Genomic DNA, 24,764 nt, shown 5'->3' with positions numbered 1-24,764 from the left:
GTGTTAAGATTCTGAGCTTGTTTAATTGATTATGCAGCAATAGAAAACTAATGCAGACATCTTCAAATGAAGGCCAATACTCACCCCACCAGGGCTACAACAGATCACTTTACATCCAAAGGCAGAGAGGGACACAGCAATGCAGAATTCCAGCACACTTAAGAGGCACACCAAGCCATCCATACCCTAGGAGAAAACTCAGACCAAAGAAATGTGAGAAACGGAGATGACAAGTGAAAACATTTACTGGTAACCACAATGTCACAAGAGGAAAAGCACTGGCCGGGAGTCAGGAAACCTGCCTCCCAATTGCAGCCATACCCTTGACCGATTCTTGATCTGCTGAAGTAACTTCTCACTTTTTTCACTGACAAAATAATCACAGACATTTACTCCCTAGTTCAGTACTCCCCAGTGCTATTATGCGTAAGAAAGATGAAAGTGATTTAAAAAGTCAGGAAGGCAGTATAAAGACAATTATCATCTTAGTCCTTTTGAGTACTAGAAATTCATATCATTGACAAAATATTATGATTCCATATCTTAGTGATTGAAAGCAGAGTAATGGTCCTGCAGGGAGGTCTGCATCCTAGTCCTCTAATCCTCAGGTTCTGGGGATTAGAATGCAGACCTTCCTGGGGGACCACTGTTCTTTTTGCATAGCAAAAGGCATTAAATTTGCAGATGAAATTAAGATTGTTTATTAGCTAGAATTAGAGAATTTTTCTGGATTATTCAGGTGGGTTCAAAGTAATGACAGAATCTTTTTAAGTGGAAGCAAGAGGCAGGATAGAGTTCAAGAGAGATTTGAAGATGCTGCATTGCTTGATTTGAAGGTAGAGGATGCGATGATAAACCAAGAAACATAGGCAGCCTACAGAAGCCAGAAAAGGCAATAAAACTTACCATAGCCTAGTCTTCGGAAAGGGGTACAGCCTTGCCAATGCCCTGATTTTAGCCTAGTGAGACCCGTTTTGAACTTCTGATCTCCAGAAATGTAACCAAACTGTGTTGTCTTGAGACACTAAATTCATAGTAATTTGTTATAGTAACAATAAGAAGCTAATACAACAATGAACATCAAGTAGGTCAGTCTTTATTCCATGTCCTGAGAGCACTGACTTTAGGTCTAGTCCTCAGCCAAGAAATATATTCAAAATTTGGAGAACATTGGGCAGTATACTGATTTCTATTAATTTTACCCTGGATTGACACAGGGATTATCTGGTTTAAATATTCTCTCTTTTTCTCTCCTTTGTTAGGGATAGTCCCTGTGTCACTGAAGAGCTCAGGATATGAGTGATGTAGACTTAAGGAGACCTTGAGAATATGTGCATTCATTGATCATTTGTTTTCTGGTGCCTTCAACAGACGTAGTGGCCTTGGTGTTTCAAACATTGTTGTAGGCACAGAACATAGAGCATCAAATGAAACAGACAATTCCCCTGTCTTCAAGGATTTTAGTATCTAGAAGGGTAGACTAAAAGATAGCAACCTTTCTGTAAAAGCCAGATAATGTGCATTTTAGGTTTTGAAAACCATAAGGTCTCTCTTACACATATTCAAACCTGCTGTTATCACACAAAAGCAGCACTACACAGAATGTAAACAAATGGGCTTCATTATATTTCAATTAAACTTTATTTATGAAATTTATTTACAAAAACAAATATAGGGCTGGGCTTCCAAAAAAAGTATCATATATATATATATATATATATACCTGTGGACTGATTGTACAGATGCTCTGGCAAGAATAGACCCATTGCTTCAAATCCCAGAAAGCCCTTATGGAGGTCCTCTGCTATAAGAACAGGCATAAAAATGTTCACACAATTAACAGGAATTTATGAAACTGCTGCCCTTCTAGGTTAAGTATAGTTGATCATTGGCAGTTTCTTCTGGTTCTGCCTAATGATTCTGGGTAGCAGACTCTAACTACTTTTTTCTAGAGCTTAACTTTTTCTAGGCTCTTTAATAATTACATGCTTTCCAGCATTTCTTTTTCTTCCAGGAGAACTGAAGCTTCTTTATGGTAGGGAACTATTTTCCTTCTTATGTCTACTGGAGTGACAACCCTGTGATGGGGCAAACACTATTAGCTTATAGACCTGTGGTTTGATTGTGCAGGTGCCCAGGCAAGAATAGACCCATTGTTTCAAATCCCAGAAAACCCTTATGGAAGTCCTCTGCTATAAGAACAGGCATATAAAATGTTCACATGATTAACAGGAATTCAGGATGGCCTCTGGGAAAAAGCGATTGAGATGAATGCAGAAACAGCTATGCAACTTACAGAGTCTCTTGTTTAAAATTTCTAAGAATAATTTCAAGATAGCAACAGCAGAACATTAGATCAAGCACAGGGCTCTTATAACTGTGAAGTCCTGAGTAACTGCATAGGCCCCATGCCCAGGAAATCAGCCCTATGATGCTGGGTAATTCCAGATTTTGTCTCCATCCTTGTGCTATTAAAGTCTATGAATGAAGAGATCTTTATAAACTGACAGTAAGGTTCTTCTTCAAGATAACAATAGCAAATAAGAAGGGAGTTAGAGACAAGAAGTTGTACAATCTAATCTTGCTTTTGTCAATTTCTAACTGTGTGACTTTGGAAAAATTTGTCAAATTCTCAAAAGAAGCTTTCTTTTCTTATTTTGAGTGAGTGGCAAGAAACAAAATTGCTTACTATAAAAATCATTAGATATCTCAAGGGCAGTAAATTAGTTTAGCAAAGACACCTTAAGCGGTTATTTTGGTGTGACCATATAGCCCTCAAGACTATGTGGGATTAGCTAGGAATGAAGTGAACAGAATGCAATTTATTCTGTCTAGTAAGTTAGGAAGAATGCTGAGTTTCCACATACATGTGAGGGAAGGGCACAGTGAGGAACAGAACTAAGTAGCAAAGTGAAAGCTGAAAGCTCTTATGGGGGAAAGTAAAAGAAAATTTGGTGGTGTTAAAAATGACCAATAGGAGTTTTTTTTTTTTTTTTTGAGAAGGAGTCTCACTCTGACACCCAGACTGGAGTGAAGTGGCGTGATCAAGGCTCACTTCAACCTCTGCCTCCCAGGTTCAAGTGGTTCTCCTGCCTCAGCCTCCCAGTAGTTGGGACTACATGTACACACCACCACATCTGGCTAATTTTTGTATTTTTAGTAGAAATGGGATTTCACCATGTTGGCTAGGCTGCTCTCGAACTCCTGACCACAGGTGATCCACCTGCCTCTGTCTACCAAAGTGCTGGGATCACACGCATGAGCCACTGTGCCCGGCCAATAGGCCTTTTAATAATAAAGATTTAATTGTGCATTTTAGTCTGCTGTGATGTGCTGCAAAAACTCTTCCTCCTTACACTTACCCAATGGCCAAAAAAAAAAAAAATCAAGAAATTTTATTATCTACAAAATATTGTATAAGTGACAATTTTCTGAATAAAGCAATTAAGATGGCATTGAAATAAGCACAACTGGTACAAAAAAGGTAGTAAAATTTAGAATGGAGATTGGGAATTTTTCGGGTGCCACATGTTGAGGAAGTGGTTAATCTTGCAAGAACATCCAAAGATGTCGGAAAGGATACTGAGTTACTCACCACTTGTAACATGCTGTTCAAGACAATTTTACTTTATTATTAGAGAATCGGGACCGACATCTGGGTCCCATTTTTATAGAAGATAACAGTATACATTACATCAATGTTTTAAAATTAAACAGAAAAGTTTATGCAAAATACCCAACACAGTAACTATTAAGGACTAGGTGTTCAATAACCATAAGCTTTCCTCCCATTTTGTCTCACCACATATAGAGGAAGAATAAAGACAGAGATGAGATGTGTACCTAACTCCTAAATAAAAGATTAGTATTCTATTTCTCAATCATTTCCAACTTCCAAAGTCAGTCAGCAATTAGGGAATGTTAATTATTGTCATTGCCAGAGCTAGCACTCCCCCAAACTTGCTTCTATAATAGTATCTCATGAAAAGATGAAGCACTCACCATTAAAATGGACAGTCATGTAACAATTATTTGACAACTGATTGTAGCCACAGAAGTGGTAATGGAATAGATAAGACGTCAAGCTTATTGCATTGATTATGATCCCTGAGATAGCCAAGACTGAGCTGATGATACTCGTTCCTAGACTACCTCTGACCTAGAAAGAAATGAAAATTAATTAAGCAATCTGACAGCCACTCAGATATATCTCCATGAATCACTTTACACCCACCATTTCTTACTGCCATCTATCTTTAGCTTGATTATTTCAATAGTCTTCTATGTTGTCTCCTTATAGTGGTTTCAACTCTAATCTCTTGCCCGAACACAAATATGATCCTATTATTCTCCAGCTTGAATTCTTCAGATGATTCCTGTGGGCACATGAGATAATCTCCAGATCATGTAGCAGGATTTTCAGTGATTTTTACATGTTAGCTGGACCGTCCTGTCTGTGTCCTTCCCTGCCATTCCTTGCTTCTGGTGCCAGATCTCTTATTATTGTTCTAAATGCTGCTTGCCTCTTGTAACTCTCTAACTTTTAAATTATTTTTCTAGGTTGTGTTTTCCTTTCTGTACATTCTCTTCTCATGGGTAAAGGTAAGGAGGCTTTTTATATGAACTAAAATTGCACAGGAATGTGTGAGGTGTATAGTATGGCTGCAGGTCCCTGCAGATATCGGGAAGTTGGGTTAGGCCAGATTTGGAAAACCCATGTTGATCATGCTCCAGAGTTTGATATTTATCTTTTGAACAAAGAAAACTCAAATATGGTGTTCAGCCAGAAAAACTCTCATTGAGATCTTGGCTTTTACACTTTATTGGCTTTTTGAAAGGCATCTTGACATAAGAGTTATATTTTAAATTTGATTATTCTTATGTAACAATTTTATTGTGAATTTCTTATCTTGAAAACTCAAAACCTTTTTGGATACAGTTGGAATCTATTTTTGTTTGTTTGTTTTCTTTTTCAGATGGAGTCTTGCTCTGTCGCCAGGCTGGAGTGCAGTGGTGAAATCTTGGCCCACTGCAACCTCCACCTATTGGGTTCAAGTAATTCTCCTGCCTCAGCCTCCTGAGTAGCTGGGATTACGGGCACCTGCCACCAAGCCCAGCTAACTTTTTTTGTATTTTTAGTAGAAACGGGGTTTCACCATATTGTCCAGGCTAGTTTCGAACTCCTGATTTCAAGTGATCCACCCGCCTGAGCCTCCCAAAGTGTTAGGATTACAGGCGTGAGCCACAAAGCCTGGCCGGAATCTACCTTTTAATCTATCAGTCAATCAACATTATGCCACACAAATACTTGTGACTCTCATGGGCTGAACCCCAGGCTGCAGAGTTTTTTTGAGTTATCCCACTTGATATTTGTTCTCAATAATTCTCTATATCTTCATAAAGATTTCCTCAGCAACTACCTTGACAAAATATCCATTATTATGTCAGTAATTCTATCATTAGCCTGATTACAATTTTTTTGAAAGACAGATTCTGCTAAACAAAATGCACAATCACCCCTGATTTTTTAAAAACAAACAAACAAAAACTGTTTCTACCCTGGCAGAATACATTTTTTATTAATCCTTTCTTTTTGACACCTCCCAACAAAATATTACTCACCAGACCTTTTGTAGTTCTAATTCCTGCTGCAACTGACAAGGATCCTGAAATAATAAACTCGGAATGAGAGGAAAAAAATGAAGATAAAAAACTTTAAACAGGTATTGGAAATCACCATGTACTAGACTTAATTCCAAATTAGATAGATATGTATAAACAGGTCAATTATCTTAGAAAACAAGAGATTGCACGTAATTTTCTCTTTTTCCATAAAGAACAGACAAATTCTGCCAGATGAGTCTAACAGATAATTTACCAAGCTTTTCAAATAATAGCTAACTGGAATGGCATTAAAACTGTTTGAGGGCACTAAAAGATAAACCTTACAAATTCTTGATAAGAAGTAATTCTTATATGATATCAATATTAAATATAATAAAAAATACACTAAAATCATTCTCATTAAAATATGTTTAAAAATTTATAAAATAAAATATTAGCACATAAAATTTAATTCCCAATAATTTGATGACTATATTACTTCATTTGAATCCAACAATAGGGCAATTATTTTTCATTTAGCCGAAATAGCTAGTCAAATTGGTTTAGACTCTCTACCTTATAATATTCCATTGTTTGAGGTTTTTAAAATTCCCTTTGCAAATTTGATCCCAGATTATTCAAAAACTAAATCTTAATACAGAGAAACTGAACTAATAAAATAGTTCAATAAGTTTCTTTAGTTTTCAAATACTCAGACATAGAAATGATTCATGTCATCTAAATCACCATTGGAAAACAAAAGTAGAACAAATCATCCATCATAGGATATGAAATACATCATAAACATTTGGGATGTTCCTTCAACTCTACAAAGATTTTTAATATTGAAATATTATAATGTATATAATAAATCAGTTTAAGAAAAATATTACATGCGAATTCCTTTTCATGTTTATAGTGTTGATACGATGGATGTTTAATACAATTCAATATTATTAGTGACTTAAATATTATTGGTTTAATATAAAGAACCATACTTTCTATAGCATGATAAAACATCTTTCTCAGTCTACAAGTCTTTATCATGTTTAATGATAAAGAAGTAGGACCATCTTATTAAAGTCAAAATCAAGATAAAGATGTAGACTATTATGTATTACTATTTGAGTATATTAACCAAAATAATTATATAAGAAAAATAGTTGAAAAAAATGGCTAAAACTACTGTTATTTAAGTATGAATAATATATATTGCAAACATCCAAGAAGATGAACTAAAAAGTACCATAAACTAAAAATTTCAGTAAAGAACCTTGGAAAAACATTATATACAGAAATTACATATATGTATTAGAAGTGTGTATGTATGCTTGTATCTTTGAAGATGGGATTGAATAAAAGGACTTCATTTACCACAGGAAAAAATATGCATATAGTATCTCAGAGAAAAAAACCTTAACAAAGGATGTGAAACATAAATAGGAACAGAACTGAAGAGGCCAAAGATAATAGAGACTTTCAGCTGGTTGTTGGTATTGGTACTTACACTGTAAAAGGGAGAAAAGAGAGGCACTTTACAGATGATGTTTGGAAAAAAGAGGTTGAAAGAATAATGTAAGGTAGTAGCAAAAAAAAAAAAAGGTTTGCTAATTAAGTAAAGGCTCATCTAGTTCAATGCCTACAAGAGTCTGAGTGATGTCTCAGTGGACAAACACAGCTCCTGCAGTTCTTGGTAATCTACTGAACATGCGTGGAAGGCTAAAACCATGTAAGATGGTTTTCAATGTAATCCTGAAAAGAAAATGGACATAAAAGCAGAAAACTAGGTAGTTAGATGTATGTGATTCTGATAATAGAATGACCCTATTCTAACCCTGATTCCTGTACCAAATAGTTGTGATCTTGGGCAAGTTACCTGACCTCTCTTCATTCATAAAATAAGGATAAAGAGAAACCCTCCCAGCTGGGATAAGTGGGTCTAAAGTGACTAATCTGCTCCCCTATCCCAATCTCTCTAAGCCTTTGAATCCCCTCTTCTACATTAAACCAAGGAGATCAGGCATTTCTAGCTCACTCACAGTGGGCCATCTTTTAATCCAGTTTCAGCTAACTAAGCAAATAAGCTAGAACCTTGTTTTAACTCTCCAAACTGCAACATTAAATGCAGAATTTCTGCTTAGAGGGCCCAAATCAATAAATTCAGCCTGATTCAACTCTAGGTTCCTTCCACCATTATACCACACCCTTAATATTCTTTCCCATGCCTATTTTCCAGATTTCTGCTTGTATAAATTGGAAAACTCAGGCAGTTCTTGAGTTAGAAGAAGCATGATGGGAAAATTGTGACAAAGAAATTTTGGGAAGAGGTATGTGAATGAACCACTCTGAGTGGTCAAAAACTGTGAAGATATTTGTGTTTAACGTGAGTGCTTACCAAAGGGTGACCTCAGCAGAGGAGGATTTTAATAATCAAGTGAATAGGATGATTTGTTCTGTGGACACCAGTCAGCCTCTTTTTCTAGCCACTCCTGTCATTACCCAATGGGTCCATGAACAAAGTGGATGGTATGGGATGAAGGGTATGCATGGGCTCAGCAACACAGACTTCTATTCACTGACCTGGCTACAGCCACTGCTGAGTGCCTAATTTGCCAGCAGCAAAGACCAGCACTGAGCCCTCGATATGGCACCATTCCTCGGTGTGATCAGTCAGCTACTTGGTGGCATGTTGATTATACCGGACCTCTTCCATCATGAAAAGGGAAGTAGTTTGTCCTCACCAGAACACTTTGGATATGGGTTTGCCTATCCAGGACGCAATGCTCTGCCAAGACTACCATTGATGGACTCAAGGAATGCCTCATCCACCATCATGGTATTCTACATAGCATTGCCTCTGACCAAGGCACTCACTTGATGGCTAAAGAAATGTGGCAGTGGGCTCGTATTCATGGAATTAGCTGCTCTTACCATGTTTACCATCATCCTGAAGCAGCTGGGTTGATAGAATGGTGGAATGTCCTTTTGAAGTGACAATTACAACACCGACTAGGTGACAATAGTTTTCTTTCTTTTTTTTTGAGATGGAGTCTTGCTCTGTCACCAGGCTGGAGTGCAGTGGCGCAATCTCGACTCACTGCAACCTCTGCCTCCTGGGTTCAAGCGATTCTTCCACCTCAGCCTCCTGAGTAGCTGGGACCACAGGCATGTGCCTCCATGCCCGGCTAATTTTTTTGTAATTTTAGTAGAGACGAGGTTTCACCGTGTTGGCCAGGATTGTCTTCATCTCTTGACCCTGTGATCCACCCACCTCTTCCTCCCAAAGTTCTGGGATTACAGGTTTGAGCCACCATGCCCGGCAGTGACAATACTTTTCAGGGTTGGGGAAAAGCCTTCTCCAGAAGGCTGTGTATGCTCTGAATCAGCATCTAATATAAGGTACTGTTTCTCCTATAGCCAAGATTCATGGGTCCAGAAATCAAGGGGTATAAGTGGAAGAGGCACCACTCACCATCACCCCTAGTGACCTACTGGCAAAATATTTGCTTCCTGTTCCCATGACACCATGTTCTGCTGGACTATGGGTCTTATTTCCAGAGGAAGGAATGCTGCCACTAGGAGACACAACAACGATCCTATTAAACTGGAAGTTAAGATTGCCATCTGAACACTTTGGTTTCCGCTTATCTCTAAGTCAACTGGCTAAGAAGGGAGTGACAGTGTTGGCTAGGGTGACTGATCTGGACTATCAGGAAAAATTAGTCTATTACTCCACAATGCAGGTAAGAAAGAGTATGTGTGGAATACACGAGATCCCTTAGGATATCTCTTAGTATTACCATGTCCTATGATTAAGATCAATGGGAAACTACAACAACCCAATCTGGGCAGGACTATAAATGGCACAAACCTTAAAGGAATGAAGGTTTTGGTCACTCTAACAGAAAACATACACACACACACACACACACACACACACACACATACACACAGCCTGCTGAGGTGCTTACTGAAGGCAAAGGGAATAGAGAATGGGTAGTAGAAGAAGTTTGTCATCAATACCAGCTATGACCATGTGATCAGTTGCAGAAATGAAGATCATAATTGTCATGACTATTTCCTCCTTTTGTTAAGAACATGTGTGTGCACGTATACACTTGTACTAAGAAAATATCTTCATTTTCTTTCCTTTCTTTTTCCTTTATCATGTGACATAAGATTTATTAACTTTATATCAGCATTTACGTATTGTTAACTTTATGAAATAGCATTTGAGTTTGGGATTGGGGCATTTTGGGTCGTACAAAAAATAACTGTATTATGTTAGGCATAATTTTGACCTTATTGTTGGCTTTATTTTATTTGAAAATTATGTATGATTTCAGGAGATGTGTACAGGTTCAGGTTGACAAGGGGTAGACTTTTGATGGTTAATATTGAATGCCAATTTGATTGGATTGAAGGATGCAGAGTATCATTCCTGGGTGTGACTCTGAAGTGGTTGCCAAGGGAGATTAACATTTGAGTCAGCCGACTGGGAAAGGCAGACCCACCCTCAATCTGGGTGGGCATAATCTAATCAGCTACCAGGGAGGCCATATTAAAAGTAGGCAGAAGAACTAAACTGGTGTAGTTTAGTTCTTCTGGGTAAACTGGTATAGTCTTTAAGACCAAACTGGTATAGTCTTCTGGCTTACATCTTTCTCCTGTGCTGAATCTTTCCTGCCCTTGAATATCAGATTTCAAGTTCTTCAGCTCTGGGTCTCAGACTGGCTTCCTTGCTCCTCAGCTTGCAGATGGCCTGTTGTGGGACCTCACCTTGTGATTGTGTGAGTCAATACTCCTTAATAAACTTTCCTTTATATATACATCTATCCTATTAGTTATTTCTCTCTAGAGAACCCTGACTGATATAATCTCCTTCAGATCTTGCATTTCTGCTGTACACAGGTGAAGATGAACAAAAAGTAAGCTCTATTATAAAATTCTAAACTATCTCATTCTCAGTTTTAGAAATAAATGGAAACCCTATAATGCTAGAATAGATTTCCTGATTCTAACATAAACCTGCCTTATAAATTTTATTTTTCTCTTGTCAATAGATAAAACTCGGTCTTTTATTCTCAATTTTCTTTTCAATTTGCATCAAAACTCTCTTGTGGTTTCTCTTGGGAGAAGGTTTTTTTTTAACTTAAATTTCATTCTAGTTTTAATTTAATATTAGTTATAGTTACTGCTATTAAACTTATAAAACAAACTATTTCAAATAACAATTTAATTTTTAAAGTAAAAATTTCCTGAGATTTGATACCCTATAGACTATATATGAGAAACTGCCTGTGTACCAGCAACATTTCCACATCTCCTCTTTTTCCTTGCTAACTAAACCATGATTTTCTTCAGTTTGTCCTGAGTTATAAGGTAGTGTAGACTCTTCCCAGCTATAGAGGTAAATCTTAATTAGCCCAAGCCAGTAGTGGCAAATTTTTTATCTTTACTGATGGTTGATTTGGGCATATATACATAAAATATTTATCAGAAATGAGACATGGCTACCATCTCCCATCTGATATGGTTGGCTAGCAGTCCTTGTTGAAATCCTTACACCACTGAATTAAGCAGTACTGGAAATGACAAGCCTCTAATCTTGTTGGGAAACAATCAGTTCTTTCAATGTTTAGCCATTCCGGTGTGGGTCTTTGACAATTTGCAGCTGTAATATATTCTAGCTGACATACATAAAGTATTTAATCTGCCTAGCTTTAAGTTTTATATTATTATTACTGTTTTAAATATGGGAAAATTGAGTTTAAAAAGGTTAGATACCATTCTCAAATTTACAGAATTACAAGATAGAGTTAGAATAAAACTGCAAAGGTCAGGGTATTAACACCTATATTATGTTATCTTCAATTATATCAAAAGATACCCTACTCACCATCACTGACCCCCAAATTGTGTACCCAGCATAGAAGGAAATGGAACGTTGTCCATAAGACCTAAATTCAACACACATCATTATTATTCCCATGCTAAGGTTCATCAGGGCAATCAGAATCTGCACAACCTAGAAATAATGAAGAAAGTAAAAACTGATTATCCACCACAAAAATGGTGCTTATGCCACCCCCTTTCCAAACGCTAAGCTATACTTATTCTTCTTCATTGAAATATTCATATAACCCTGATATTCTGTTGTCACTCTTTTTTTTTCCACATACAGAACCATGAATATTATCTTACCAATATTATCTCTCAGGATCTCTACCACTGTCAATAATTTCAAGGTTAAAAGGAGTATGCCAGATCCAGCCCAGAGGTGCTTTTCTGATACCTGGGATACTACTATTACCACAACTGTTTCCTTTTGTCACACACTCAGAGAGAAGTGCCCAAGGAAATATAAAGTAATTATTCTAGCAAAGGGAAGTAATCTGAAGAAAAAAGAGTGTATACAGGGGAAGAAAAAAAGAAGAGCAAATACGATATTTTCTTGAAGTCTGGGGCCTGAGGACATGAGTATGAGTAAAGAGAGTTCTTAAAATAGGAGAGTTGGAGTACAATTCTCTCATGGCATTAAAACGGATCAAAAAAATTAAAACAACTTATCAAAATGTATGGGATGCAGCAAAAGCAGTGCTTAGAAAAAAATTATAACACTGAAAGAATGTATTAGAAAATAACAATCTTGCTATTAAAAGTAATGGCAAATTACTTTTGAAACAACCTAATATTTTTATATGTTTAAAATTCACTTTTGTTTCTAAATCATATTTTCATAGGTTACAACATTCTATATTGATGATGTTTTCTTTCAGCACTTCAAAGATTTTTCATTGTCTTCTGGCTCATAGGTTTTCTAAAAAGAAGCCTGATTCATTTCTTCTTATTTCTCACTCACATGTAACATATCTTTTTTGCTAGTTGATGTGCCAATATATCTGCACTATGGGAAATATTGTAAAACAATTTTCCAAGAGAAGAAAATGGCAACAGGTGAAAATTTTAATTTGCAAAATAGAATTATTAGCAAATTGAATTCAGAAATCAATAAAAAGGATATTACAGTAGGCTTAAAAAAAAAAAAAACGAAAAGAAAATAANTTAAAAAAAAAAAAAACGAAAAGAAAATAACGATCTACAATCAATCACCTAAGAGCCTACCTTAAGAAACTAGAAAAAGAAGAACAAATTCAACTCCGAATAAGCAGAAGAAAAAAAAGTAATAGAAATTAGAGCAGAAATGATAAAATTAAAAACAGAAAATAAATAGACAAACTCAACAAAATCCAAAGGTATTATTTTAAAAAGAAAAAATACATAAATAAAATCAATAAGCCTTTAGCCAGGCTAAGGGAAAGAGAGAGAGGACACAAATTACTCATAAGTGAAAGAGGAAACATCACTACAGTTCCCACAGAAATTAAAAGGATAATAAAATAATGCTACAAACAATTCTATACACACAATTTGATAACCTTGATACAATGAATTGCTTCTTAAAGACAATTTGTCAAAACTCACACAAGAAGAAATAGATACTCTGAATAAGTCTATAATTATTAAATAAATTGAAACAATAATTAATAAATTTTCAAAACATAAAGCACCAGGCCTGGAAAGGTTCATCAGTGACTTCTACCAAACACTTAGAAAAGCAATTATACTCATTCTTTACAGAAAATAGAAAAAGAGGAAATACTCCCTAATGCATTCTAATGAGCTGGCAGTACCATCTACTAAAAAAAAAAAAAAAGTAAAAACTGTTACAAGAAAAGAAAACTGCAGACCAACACACCTGGTGAACAAAGATGCGAAAATTTTCAACAAAACATATGCAAACTAAATCTAACAGTGCATTAAAAGAATTATATACCATGACCATATGGGATTTATCCCAGATACGCAAGGCTGACTAGCCATATAAAAATTAATGAATATAATTCATCACATCAACAGGCTAAAGAAGAAAAATCACATGATTATATCAACAGGTGCAGAAAAAATAATGAACAAAATCCAGTGTCTGTTTATTATAAAAACTTTTGAAAAACTATTAATAGTGGAGAACTTCTTCAGGTTGATAAAGAATATTTATAAAAAATTCACAGCTAACTTCATACTTAATGTAGAAACTCACAGCTTTCTCACTAAGATTAAGAACAAAGCAGGGCCAAGCCCTGTCACTACTACTTTCAACATTGTACTGGAAGTCATAGCTGAAACAATAAGACAAAAAAGGAAATAAAGGTATACAATTGGTAATGAAAAAATAAAACTGCTTTTATTCACAGATGACATGATTGTCCGCATAGAAATCTGAAAGAATCAACTGAAAACTCTTGGAACTAACAAATGAGTATATAAAGTTTTAGGATACAAGGGTAATACACAAGGGTCAATTACTTTCTTATGTACGTAGAATAAGTGAAATTTGAAATTAAAAATGTAATACCACTTAAATTAGCACCTCTAAAAATGAAATATTTAGGTATTGGTATTTGGTATTTGTTAGGCATAAATCTAACAAATTATGTACAAAATTTATAAGAAAAAGTTTAAAAAAATAAATCAAATAACTAAATAAATGGAGAGATATTCCATGTCCATGGATAGGTAGGCTCAACATTGTCAAGATGTCAGTTCTTCCCAATTTAATCTGTAGATTTAATGCAATCTCCCTCAAAATCTTAGCAAGTTATTTGTGTATATTGATAAGTTGACTCCACAATTTATTGGGAAAGGCAAAAGACTTAGAATAGCAAAAAAATAATCTTGAAAAAGAAGAAGGAGTTATAGGAATAACACTACCCAACTTTAGGATGTACTATAAAGAGATAGTAATCAGGACTGTGGTATTAGCAAAAAAATAGACAAATAGATCAATGGAATATAATAGAAAGCCTAGAAATAGACACATAAGTACAGTCAAGTAATCTTTGATAAAGAGATAAGGTAATATGATTAAAAGAATAGTCTTTCCAAAAAAAATACTACTTAAAAAGCTGGACCTCCATGAGCAAAAATTGAACTTAGACATATACATTATATTCTTCACAAAAGTTAACTCAAAATAGATCACAGACCCAAACGTTAAACTCAAAACTATGAAACTCTTAACAGATAACATAGGCCAAAATCTAGATGACGTTGATTTTGGTGATGAATTTGTCAATACAATACCAAAGGCACAATCTATGAAAAACAGAATTTATCACCTTTATTTTATTAAAATTTAAAAATTCTGCTCTGCAGAAGGCACTGTCAGAAGATGAAAAGACAAACCACAAACTGACAAAAGATAGTCACAAAAGACATACCTGACAAAGGATTTTTATCCAAAATATACAACAAACTTAAAACAACATTAAGAATACTAACATTAAGACATTAACTAACATTAATAACATTAAGAATACTAATTCCAGTTAAAAAAAATGTGCCAAAGCAATAAGATACCTCAAGAAAGAATATATAGAGATGATAAATAAACATATAAAAAGATGCCCCATATCTTATGTCACCAGGGAAATGCAAAAATAAAATGGCAATGAGATTGTACTACTCAACTATTAAAATGGTAAAAATCCAGAACACTGAGGACACCAAATGCTGGCAATTAGTTAGAACAGCAGGAACTTTTGTTCACTGCTAGCTGAAATCTTCAATATTACAAAGTAACATGGAAGACAGTTTGGCAGTTTCTTCTTTTTTTTTCCCATTTATTTATTTTATTGCATTTTAGGTTTTGGGGTACATGTGAAGAACATGCAAGATTGGTGCATAGGTACACATGTGGCAGTGTGATTTGCTGCCTTCCTCCCCATCACCTACATCTGGCATCTCTCCCCTTGCTATCTCTCCCCAGCTCCCCACCCCTCACCGTCTCTCCCCTATTTCCCCCCAACTGACCCCAGTGTGTAGTGCTCCCCTCCCTGTGTCCATGTGTTCTCATTGTTCAACACCCACCTATGAGTGAGCACATGCAGTGTTTGATCTTCTGTTCTTCTGTTTGCTGAGAATGATGGTTTCCAGGTTCATCCATGTCCCTACAAAGGACACAAACTCATCGTTTTTGATGGCTGCATAATATTCCATGGTGTATATATGCCACATTTTCCCTGTCCAGTCTATCATCCATGGGCATTTGGGTTGGTTCCAGGTCTTTGCTATTGTAAACAGTGCTGCAATGAACATTCGTGTGCACGTGTCCTTATAGTAGAACGATTTGTAATCCTTTGGATATATGCCCAGTAATGGGATTGCTGGGTCAAATGGAATTTCTATTTCTAGGTCCTTGAGGAATTGCCACACTGTCTTCCACAATGGTTGAACTATTTTACACTCCCACCAACAGTGTAAAAGTGTTCCTATTTCTCCACATCCTCTCCAGCATCTGTTGTCTCCAGATTTTTTAATGATCGCCATTCTAACTGGCATGAGATGGTGTCTCAATGTTGTTTTGATTTGCATTTCTCTGATGACCAGTGATGATGAGCATTTTTTCATATGTTTGTTGGCCTCACGTATGTCTTCTTTTGAGAAGTGTCTGTTCATATCCTTTGCCCACTTTTGAATGGGCTTGTTAGTTTTTTTCTTGTAAATCTGTTTTAGTTCTTTGTAAATTCTGGATATCAGCCCTTTGTCAGATGGGTAAACTGCAAAATTTTTTTCCCATTCTGTTGGTTGCTGATTCACTCTAATGACTGTTTCTTTTGCTGTGCAGAAGCTGTGGAGTTTGATTAGGTCCCATCTGCCTATTTTGGCTTTTGTTGTCAATGCTTTTGGTGTTTTGGTCATGAAGTCCTTGCCTACACCTATGTCCTGAATGGTTTTGCCTAGATTTTCTTCTAGGGTTTTTATGGCGTTAGGTCTTATGGTTAAGTCTTTAATCCATCTGGAGTTAATTTTAGTGTAAGGTGTCAGGAAGGGGTCCAGCTTCTGCTTTCTGCACATGGCTAGCCAGTTTTCCCAACACCATTTATTAAACAGGGAATCCTTTCCCCATTGCTTGTTTTTGTCTGGTTTGTCAAAGATCAGATGGTTGTAGATATGTTGCATTGCACCTAAACATGTTCTTACCATACAATATAGGAATCATACTTACCCAAATGAATTGAAAACTTATGTCCACATATAACCAGCACACAGATATTTATAGCAACGTTACTCCTAATTGCTAATGTTTGAAAGCAATCAAGATGTCCTTCAGTAGGTGAATGCATAAACAAACTGTGGTACCTCTCAACAATGAAATATTACTCAGCACTAAAAATAAATGAGCTATCAAGCCATAAGAAAAGATGGAGGAAAAGTCAATGCAAGTTATTAGGTGAAAGAGAGCAATCTTAAAAAACTACCTACTTTAAAATTTTAACTTTATGACTTTCTGGAAAAGGCAAACCATGAAGAAAATAGAAGATTGGTGGTTGCCAGGGACTGGTGGGAGGAAAGGATGAATAGGCAGGACACAGAGAATGTTTAGGGTAGTAAAACTACCTCGTATGATACTATAAAGGTAGATATATATCACTATACTCTTGTTAAAACCCATAGAACACACAACACAGAGAATGAACCCCATTGTGATTCAGGTACTTTGAGGGATGATGTGTCAGAGTAGGTTCTTCAATTGGAACAAATGTACCACTCTGGTGGGTGAAGCTGATAATTAAAAAGCTATGTATGTGTGAGGGCAAGGGGCATATGGAATATACCTATACTTTGCTCTCAATTATTCTTTAAGACTAAAACTCCTCTAAAACATACAGTTGTGTTTTTTTTTGTTTGTTTGTTTTGTTTTTGAGACAGAGACTCTGTTGCCCAGGCTGGAGTGCAGTGGTGTGATCTTGGCTCACTGAAACCTCCGCCTACTGGGTTCAAGTGATTCTTCTGCCTCAGCCTCCCAAGTAGCTAGGACTAGGTTTGCACCACCATACCTGGCTAACTTTTGCATTTTTAGTAGAGATGGGGTGTCACTATATTGGCCAGACTGGTCTCAAACTCCTGATGTCATGATTCGCCTACCTCTGCCTCCCAAAGTGGTGGGATTACAGGCATGAGCCACCTCGCCCATCCCAGCATGTCTTTAAATGATTATTCATACATTAAAAAATTGAACCTAGTATGTACCAACATAAATAACATATTTTATGAGAAATAACTATATTCCAACCACCCCCCCCCAAAAAAAAAAACAATGAATATGGTAAAAAAAAGAAGGAATCCAAGAATCCACAATGACATTTTTCCATTGGTTTGAAGCTTGGGCTAGTGATAAACATATATTTAATGTTCTTTCACCTGCCTTAACCTGTCATTCTTTTAATCCTACATTGTTTTAAACACATTCACCTGAGACTCCAGATGGACATGCTCAAAGAATAGAAGATTTTTCATCCTCTGAGCAGTGGGCTAAGAAAAGGTACCAGAAAGAAAGAGTAGCAATATGCATCTATCAGCTATCTGGAATGCCTGTGGAGGGGACATCAGCTAAGGCACAGGTGGCCTTTTCTTTTGCTGTTCTTCTATGCTGAATTTAAATATTATTCTCATGGCTGACCTGCAACCCTAGAATAGATATGAATTCAATATATTTTAAATATAACTAATTTGGAAACATCATGTGATAGAGTATTATATAGCTTTTCAAATAAAGTGCCTGAAATTAAGATGCTGCTAGGGCTGGTTGATATATTATGAGGTGAGAGGGACTGTGTATTTGGCATTAGACCTGATTAAACATGAATTTACAACACTACTGGTCTTATTCCAGATTTGCCACTGACTTACCCCAAGGACTTTGGGCTCCCCCTTCAAGAACTTCTCTTGCAACCTTTTCCACAGATGTGAATGTAAGACAACCATGTTTCCGAGCTGGGGCACACCAGGGCCAGCCCCTGACATGGCCTGTTCCATTCCTTGCATGGTTGTTCTGGCAGCAGAAAACGTGCTACAGTAAGAAATTTAATTTAGGTTGATATCCTGGAAACGACAAAAGAAAGACATGACACTTTGGGGCTGATTACTCCCTAAGGACAAAATCTGGTTTACCTTCACCTCCTATATTATAACTGTTAGAGCTAGGGAAGTAGAAGAGGCAACACATTAAGGGGAAAGAGAGATTTAAATCTTATATGATATCAAGATGCCAGAAGAGAGCACATGTTGACAGAAGTGAGGTAAACTAGAGAAATTTTTTCTTCTTCAAATCTCAAGTTTGTTCAGATTTTATTTCTATCCCTTTTAATGCCTAGTCCCTTGATTAGAGACACTTCCTCACGAGGGGTTACTTTTATAATATTAATAAGCTACACAAACTCATCTGCCTTCCAATTTATTGTATAGCATTGTATAGTTCCTCCTTTTATAACCAGAGCATAGTTAAATTCTCAGGACTGAAAATCCTCCCATGTAACCTTATATTTTGCCCCACAAATTCTGAACTGTTGGAATGAAACTTATGGCTCTGGTCATATTCTTGGCACCACAAATTTAAATCTCTTGTCCTATTACAGTGCTTTAAATCTTAACTTGCTGGTGCATAGCAAGGATACATAGTCATTTTTTGAGATTCTAAGCACAAACATATTACTCTTATGCCTCTTTCTCTCCTCAGTATAATGACTACAACCAAGTAATGTGCAGATAGGCTAAAGCCACATGGTAATTTTAATTTATTGTATTTCAATTTATATTTAGATGTTTCATGGTCCACTTCCACAAAATTTTAGGGATATGAAGCTTGCTAATATCCTTCAAAAGCAATTAGTCTCTGAATAAGTCTTATATTAGAGTCCATAAAGAAAGAAGCAGATATCCTTGATATAAGCCTCCAAGAAGTCCCACAGATTAGGAACATCTGGATATATATCAAATATAGAATATGTAAAAAGTATGGATAATATGTAAAAAGGTATGGAAAATGAAAATGAAATCACAAAAATGAAAAGTCAAAGATAAAGTGTAAAAAGTGACAACATATTTGCAACATGGTCTCAAACTAATTTTAAATATAAAATAATGTTCACTGAAAAAATTAGCCAATGTGTTAAATAACAAGTAACAGGTGAAAATAGAATTAGTCAACTGGAAAAAAAATTGAAGAAATCACCCCAAGGTTTGAAAGGTCTAGAATATGTCTGATTAGAATTCTAGAAAATGTCAGCAAGATGGCCAAATAGAAGTTACTAACCCTCATCACCATCAACACACACACACAAACACACACACACACACACACACACACACACACACACACACCCCAAAAATGAATAAACAACTACATTCCAACCAAAATAAATAAAGAAGAGCACCAGAAAACAGCAAAGGAGTAGCAGAAATCTTGTAGAGCATAGAAACCCAGGATGGCTGCATGAACAAGGAGAGAAAGCATCTTTCTTCCACCACCCCTGACCCCAGTTAGAACCAGCTCTGAATTAGGAGGGCCTTCTTCCAGCAGGGAAAAGGTAAGTGAGAGCACCCCAGCAGCTCCCATCATCACCACGGACACCTGCAGTCTTACTACCGGAGACATTCAGAGTCTTCACAGGCTCTGTGGTCAGCTGACAGAGCTACCTGAAGTCTACAGGTCTATTCTATGCCAGAGGAGGTGCTGACACTGTGCCCTGACCTCCATGGCCTGAGCTGTTACTGTGCTGCCACTTCTTGGAACCAAATCTCTGCTAGAGTGGATTCTGCTCCAGGAGTGAGTAGCCATTACACCCCTCCATCCCTGAGGCTTACCCACCACTGCACCACACACAGCTGGTAGCCATGCCTGAATCAAGCTGCTACCATCTACTGCTCTCCCTGAGGCCAGGCTGCCATGGAGCTGCTCCATGCCCCATCTGAGTCACTGGTGCATCCTGCTCCTCCAAACTCAAGTTGAAACTATGCCCCACTCTCTGGGCACCCATAACTTTGATTAAGCTATGTCACCCCACCAACCAGGCAAAATACCTGCAGTGCCCCACCTCCCTGGAACTGACTAGTGCCCTGGAGCCCAAGCTTCTGAGTCCAAGCTTCTTCATTTCTGCACTGCTTCAAGAAACCCAAGGAAAAAGCTACAGACAGACCTAGCCATTCCTGAGGACTTGCTGCTGCTATATCCAGCCTTACAGAGCTTGGGATATTGCCATGCTCTACCATTCCAGGGTCTAGAATTACCACTATGTGGCACTCCATCCCCCAGGGTTGGAGTTGCTGCTGTGTCCTATTGGCTCTGAAATCCAAATTTTAACTGTAACTTGTGCTCCAGAGCTCAAGCCTCCAGAGAACCCCTCCTTCCCTGGAGCCATGATGATGTTATGCACTGACCCCAGAATCAGTCACAATTCCATCCCTACCCATAGGCTTGAGTTACTGAGATGTGCTCTAGTAATAGCCTCAGCTTTGTGGGTAATCTTCATCCAGCCATGACTGGGTGAGTGAACCTGTGCCTCAAGTCCCAGATGCCATAGTAGTTTTGCAAGCCCTTGAGCCTAAGACCTCAGCTCACACCGCTACTATGTCTGGAATACCTGTGCCTAGAAGGTACAAGCTATAAGCCTTAGTGGCATCCATGTGGTGTTAACTCTACAGGCTCACAGACTGCGAGAGCTGTAGGGGCTTGGCTTTCTCCACCTAGGATCAAAGAATGTCACATATAGCTACGGGACTGGAGCCACTTCTAAGAGCCTCTATCAGGCAAAGCTGAGTGGGAATGTGGGGTCAGAGCTAACACAGAGGATCCCAATTAGGGATATGCCTAGTGGAGCCATGGGAATGGGGCTACCTTTGAGATCTCAGAACTATAGGGCCACTAGCATGCAACTCCAACCTAATGGAGCTGAAGCAATGGACAGAGTCCAGCAAACATGAGGTAATGTGGTCATGTCTGAGGGCCCATCAGCATTTCCAGAATTCAGGACATGGAGTCAAAGGAAATTATTCTCCAAATTTAAAACATAATTATGTTTTCCCTGTTGGGTTTTGGACTCACTTGAAACCAGTTATGCCATTTTCTTGCCTGGCTCTCCCCTTTGAACTGAGAAAGTCCATTCTATACCTGTCTCACCATTATATTTTGGAAGCAAATCACTTGTTTTAATTTCACAGGCTCACAGCTGGAAACACTTGCCTCCAGGTAAGTCATACCTCGAGTATCATCTATTTCTGCTTCTAATGACTCTGGACTTAGAACTTAAGAGTTGATGCTGGAATTAGTAAAAACTTTTGAGGGTATTAAGATAGAATTATTGTATTTTGTATGTGAGAAGAACATGAGTTTTGGAGGGTTGTGTATGAAATACTATGGTCTTAATGTCCCCTCTAAAACTCATGTGAAAACTTATTTGCCATTGTAACAATATTAAGATGTGGGACCTTCCAGACATACTTACATCCAGCGACCCCCATCCTCATGAATGGATAAATGTCATTATCAGGGGAGAAGGTTAGTTATGGCAGGAGTGGACTTCTGATAAAGAAATAAATTTGGCCCCATCTCTCTCTCTCTGCTTTGCACACTCACTTCCACCTTCCTCCATGGGATTTCCCTCACCAGAGGTTTACACCATGCATGCCCTTAGACTTCTCAGCCTCTAGAGCTATAAGAATTATAATAAGTACAGCAGATCCATGAATAATAAAAATTTAAAAGCTTAGCATTTCATAAAATCACCAAATCACAAAGGGAGATAAGAGATGAAGAAAGAAACAACGATCTACAAAAACAGCTCCCAAAATAACAAAATGGCACTAGTAAATAGTTACATATTAATAATAACCTTAAATATAAAGGAATTAAATTCTTCAGTTATAGAGTGGCTAAAATTTTTTTTTTTTAAAAAAAACAAGATCTAACTATATGCTATAAGAGACTCACATTAGCTTTAAGAAAAAACATAGGCTCAAAGTGAAAGGATGAAATATTCCACGGAAATAGTAGTCAAAAGAGAAGGATTGTGGCTCACACCTGTAATCCCAACACTTTGGGAGGCCAAGGCAGGCGGACCACAAGGTCAGGAGTTCAAGGTCAGCCTGGCTAATATAGTGAAACCCCGTCTCTACTGAAAATACAAAAAATTACCTGGGCATGGTGGTGGGTACCTGTAATCCCAGCTACTTGGGAGGCTGAGGCAGGAGAATCACTTGAACCCGAGAAGTGGAGGTTGCAGTGAGCCGAGATCATGCCATTGCACTCCAGCCCAGGCAGCAGTGCGAGACTCCATCTCAAAGAAAAAAAAAATAGAAGGATTGCCTATACTTAGATCAGAAAAATCAAACTTCAAGTCAAAAGCTGTCAAAAGAGGGAAAGAGGGTGGTCATTGAATGAGCAATTGAGCATACAGTGTAGGTAACAGAAGGCATTAATGACAAACTACCAAAATTTTTTGAGACAGGGTCTTACTATGTCACCCAAGCTGGAGTGCAGTGGTGTTATGACTCACTGCGACCTCAGCCCCTGCCTCCAAAGTAGCTGGGATCACAGGTGCACACCAGCCCACCCAACTAATTTTTGTATTTTTTGTAGAGACGGAGTTTTGCCATATTGCCAAGGCTATTCTCAAATTCATAGGGTCGATCAATTTTCCCACCTCAGTCTCCCATAGTGCTTGGATTATAGGCATGAGCCACAGTGACCGATCTTAAACTTCCAGATTTTTAACCAGACAAAGTAGTTAATTGTTGGGCCTTCAATTGGGAAAAGACACTTGCAGTCTCATAGCCCTCTTAGGGTCCCTGTTCCCTTTAGCTCTTGACACTGTTGATTAGAGACTACTTGTAGGGCTCTGAAATAATCTCCACATACTGTACCTTGCACCACCTTACTTTTTTGAAATAGAAATTTTGAGGAAAACTAGGTATCTTCTAATTAGATCTTCAAATGTTTGAAATAAAAATTACCTCTTCTCCCTTCTGGGACAAGTTGGTAAATGATCAAATCATGGGCTTTATAATAACGACTTTAAGCCCAGAGGAGGACAATTTTTCCAAATTTAACAAAATTTGAGGGTATAAATTATATTTAAGACCAAAAATAAGACCCACTATTTTATTGTATCTCTTTGCTCCATATCTAAATACTTTGTTCTGCTCACAGGATGCTAAAGTCTACATACAGGTCTCAAAATACCTACTAAATAGCATGTAAACATAGCCCACCTCACAAACTCCATTATTATTAGAACAGAGACTAAAAGAAACAGAGGAGGGCCTCTTGGCCTGCCTCTACAATGTCTTGTATCTAACTTAGTCCATGAGGGCACAAAGGAGCACAAGCCTGACTCTTCTGACCAATCTTTGAGACAAACTGCAAAAGAGAGAAAGAGTCAACCTCTGACAATATGATACCATAAATAACATGCTCTCACTAATGATACAGACCCCTCTTCTCTTCTATTCCACTTCCCCCAAGACAGGAGCAGGGTGGAGCAGGGGCATGCCAGGAATAAAATCCCTCACTAGCATGTCCTTGAGTAGCAGGCAGTGTTAGAGGAAGTTTATGTTTTATACTTCCAGCCAGAAGTGGCATGAATTGAAAATTGATAAGTAATAGTAGGGAGATCAATGAAAATAGTTAACATGTACTTACTTTTTATTATGTTACATGCACTGTTTTAAATGTTTTACATATGTTATTTCATCATTAAAATTCCCCTAATATTTGTGCTTCATTATTCACAGGACAGTTACAGAAACACAAAATTAAGTAACTTTAGTAAACAGTGGCAGAGCCAAAATTTAAATTCAGGAGATGTAATTCCAGAACTCCTTTGCTTAAGAGGATCCACTGCGTTAGTCTGGTGAATAGAAAATCTCTGTTTGCATGTTTATTCATTCCTCAGCTGATGGACATTTGAGTTGTTTCCACCTTTTGGCTATTACAGGTAATGCTGCTAAGAAAATCCATTGTACAAGTTTTTGTGTAGACATATGTTTTTATTTTTATTTATATGTACCTGGGTATGGAAGGGCTAGATCATAAGGCAGGTTCATCCTTGACATTTTGCAATGCTGCAAAATCATTTTAAAGGTGTATGTAACAGTTTAGAATTTGAGTAATGATATTTGAGAGTTCCAGTCTCTCCACATGCTCACCACCACTTGTTATTGTCTTTTTCGTTTTTCTCTATCCTACTGTGTGCGAATTGATACCTCTTTGTAGCTTTGATTTACAATTTTTAAAATTGTACTTTAGGTTTTGGGGTACATGT

General features: G+C 37.3%; 1 protein-coding gene across 2 annotated transcripts; it reads right to left on the bottom strand.

Annotated features, from left to right (window-relative positions):
• Window positions 1-3,211: 3,211 nt before the first annotated feature.
• LOC108282922 (membrane-spanning 4-domains subfamily A member 4A-like) lies at window positions 3,212-12,179 on the bottom strand. Of its 2 annotated transcripts, XM_017498979.2 has the most exons (3): window positions 11,504-12,179; window positions 5,623-5,679; window positions 3,212-4,159 (listed from the first exon to the last, which is right to left on the bottom strand). In XM_017498979.2, exons 1-3 carry the CDS (start codon window positions 11,606-11,608, stop codon window positions 3,980-3,982), a joined length of 342 nt encoding a protein of 113 aa, XP_017354468.2. In that variant the 5' UTR covers window positions 11,609-12,179; the 3' UTR covers window positions 3,212-3,979. The 2 variants fall into 2 exon arrangements, 1 of the variants encoding a protein (XP_017354468.2); XR_005195524.1 differs by lacking the exon at window positions 11,504-12,179 and having other exon boundaries at window positions 3,212-4,376; window positions 5,623-6,772.
• Between the last annotated feature and the right edge of the window lie 12,585 nt (window positions 12,180-24,764).

This window comes from Cebus imitator, unplaced genomic scaffold, assembly GCF_001604975.1.
Source record: "Cebus imitator isolate Cc_AM_T3 unplaced genomic scaffold, Cebus_imitator-1.0 Scaffold253, whole genome shotgun sequence".
Classification (NCBI taxonomy): Eukaryota; Metazoa; Chordata; class Mammalia; order Primates; family Cebidae; genus Cebus; species Cebus imitator.
Note: the sequence above shows the minus strand (reverse complement) of the source record. Positions and strands in the feature narration are given on the sequence as shown.

Coding starts and splice junctions, on each gene's coding strand:
- LOC108282922 (XM_017498979.2), bottom strand. CDS start 11,608: ATGAACCTTAGCATGGGAATAATAATGATGTGTGTTGAATTTAGGTCT. Junction 5,680..11,503: donor CAATTTGGGGGTCAGTGATG/GTGAGTAGGGTA, acceptor TCTCATTCCGAG/TTTATTATTTCAGGATCCTT. Junction 4,160..5,622: donor TTAGAACTACAAAAGGTCTG/GTGAGTAATATT, acceptor ATTTCTTTCTAG/GTCAGAGGTAGTCTAGGAAC.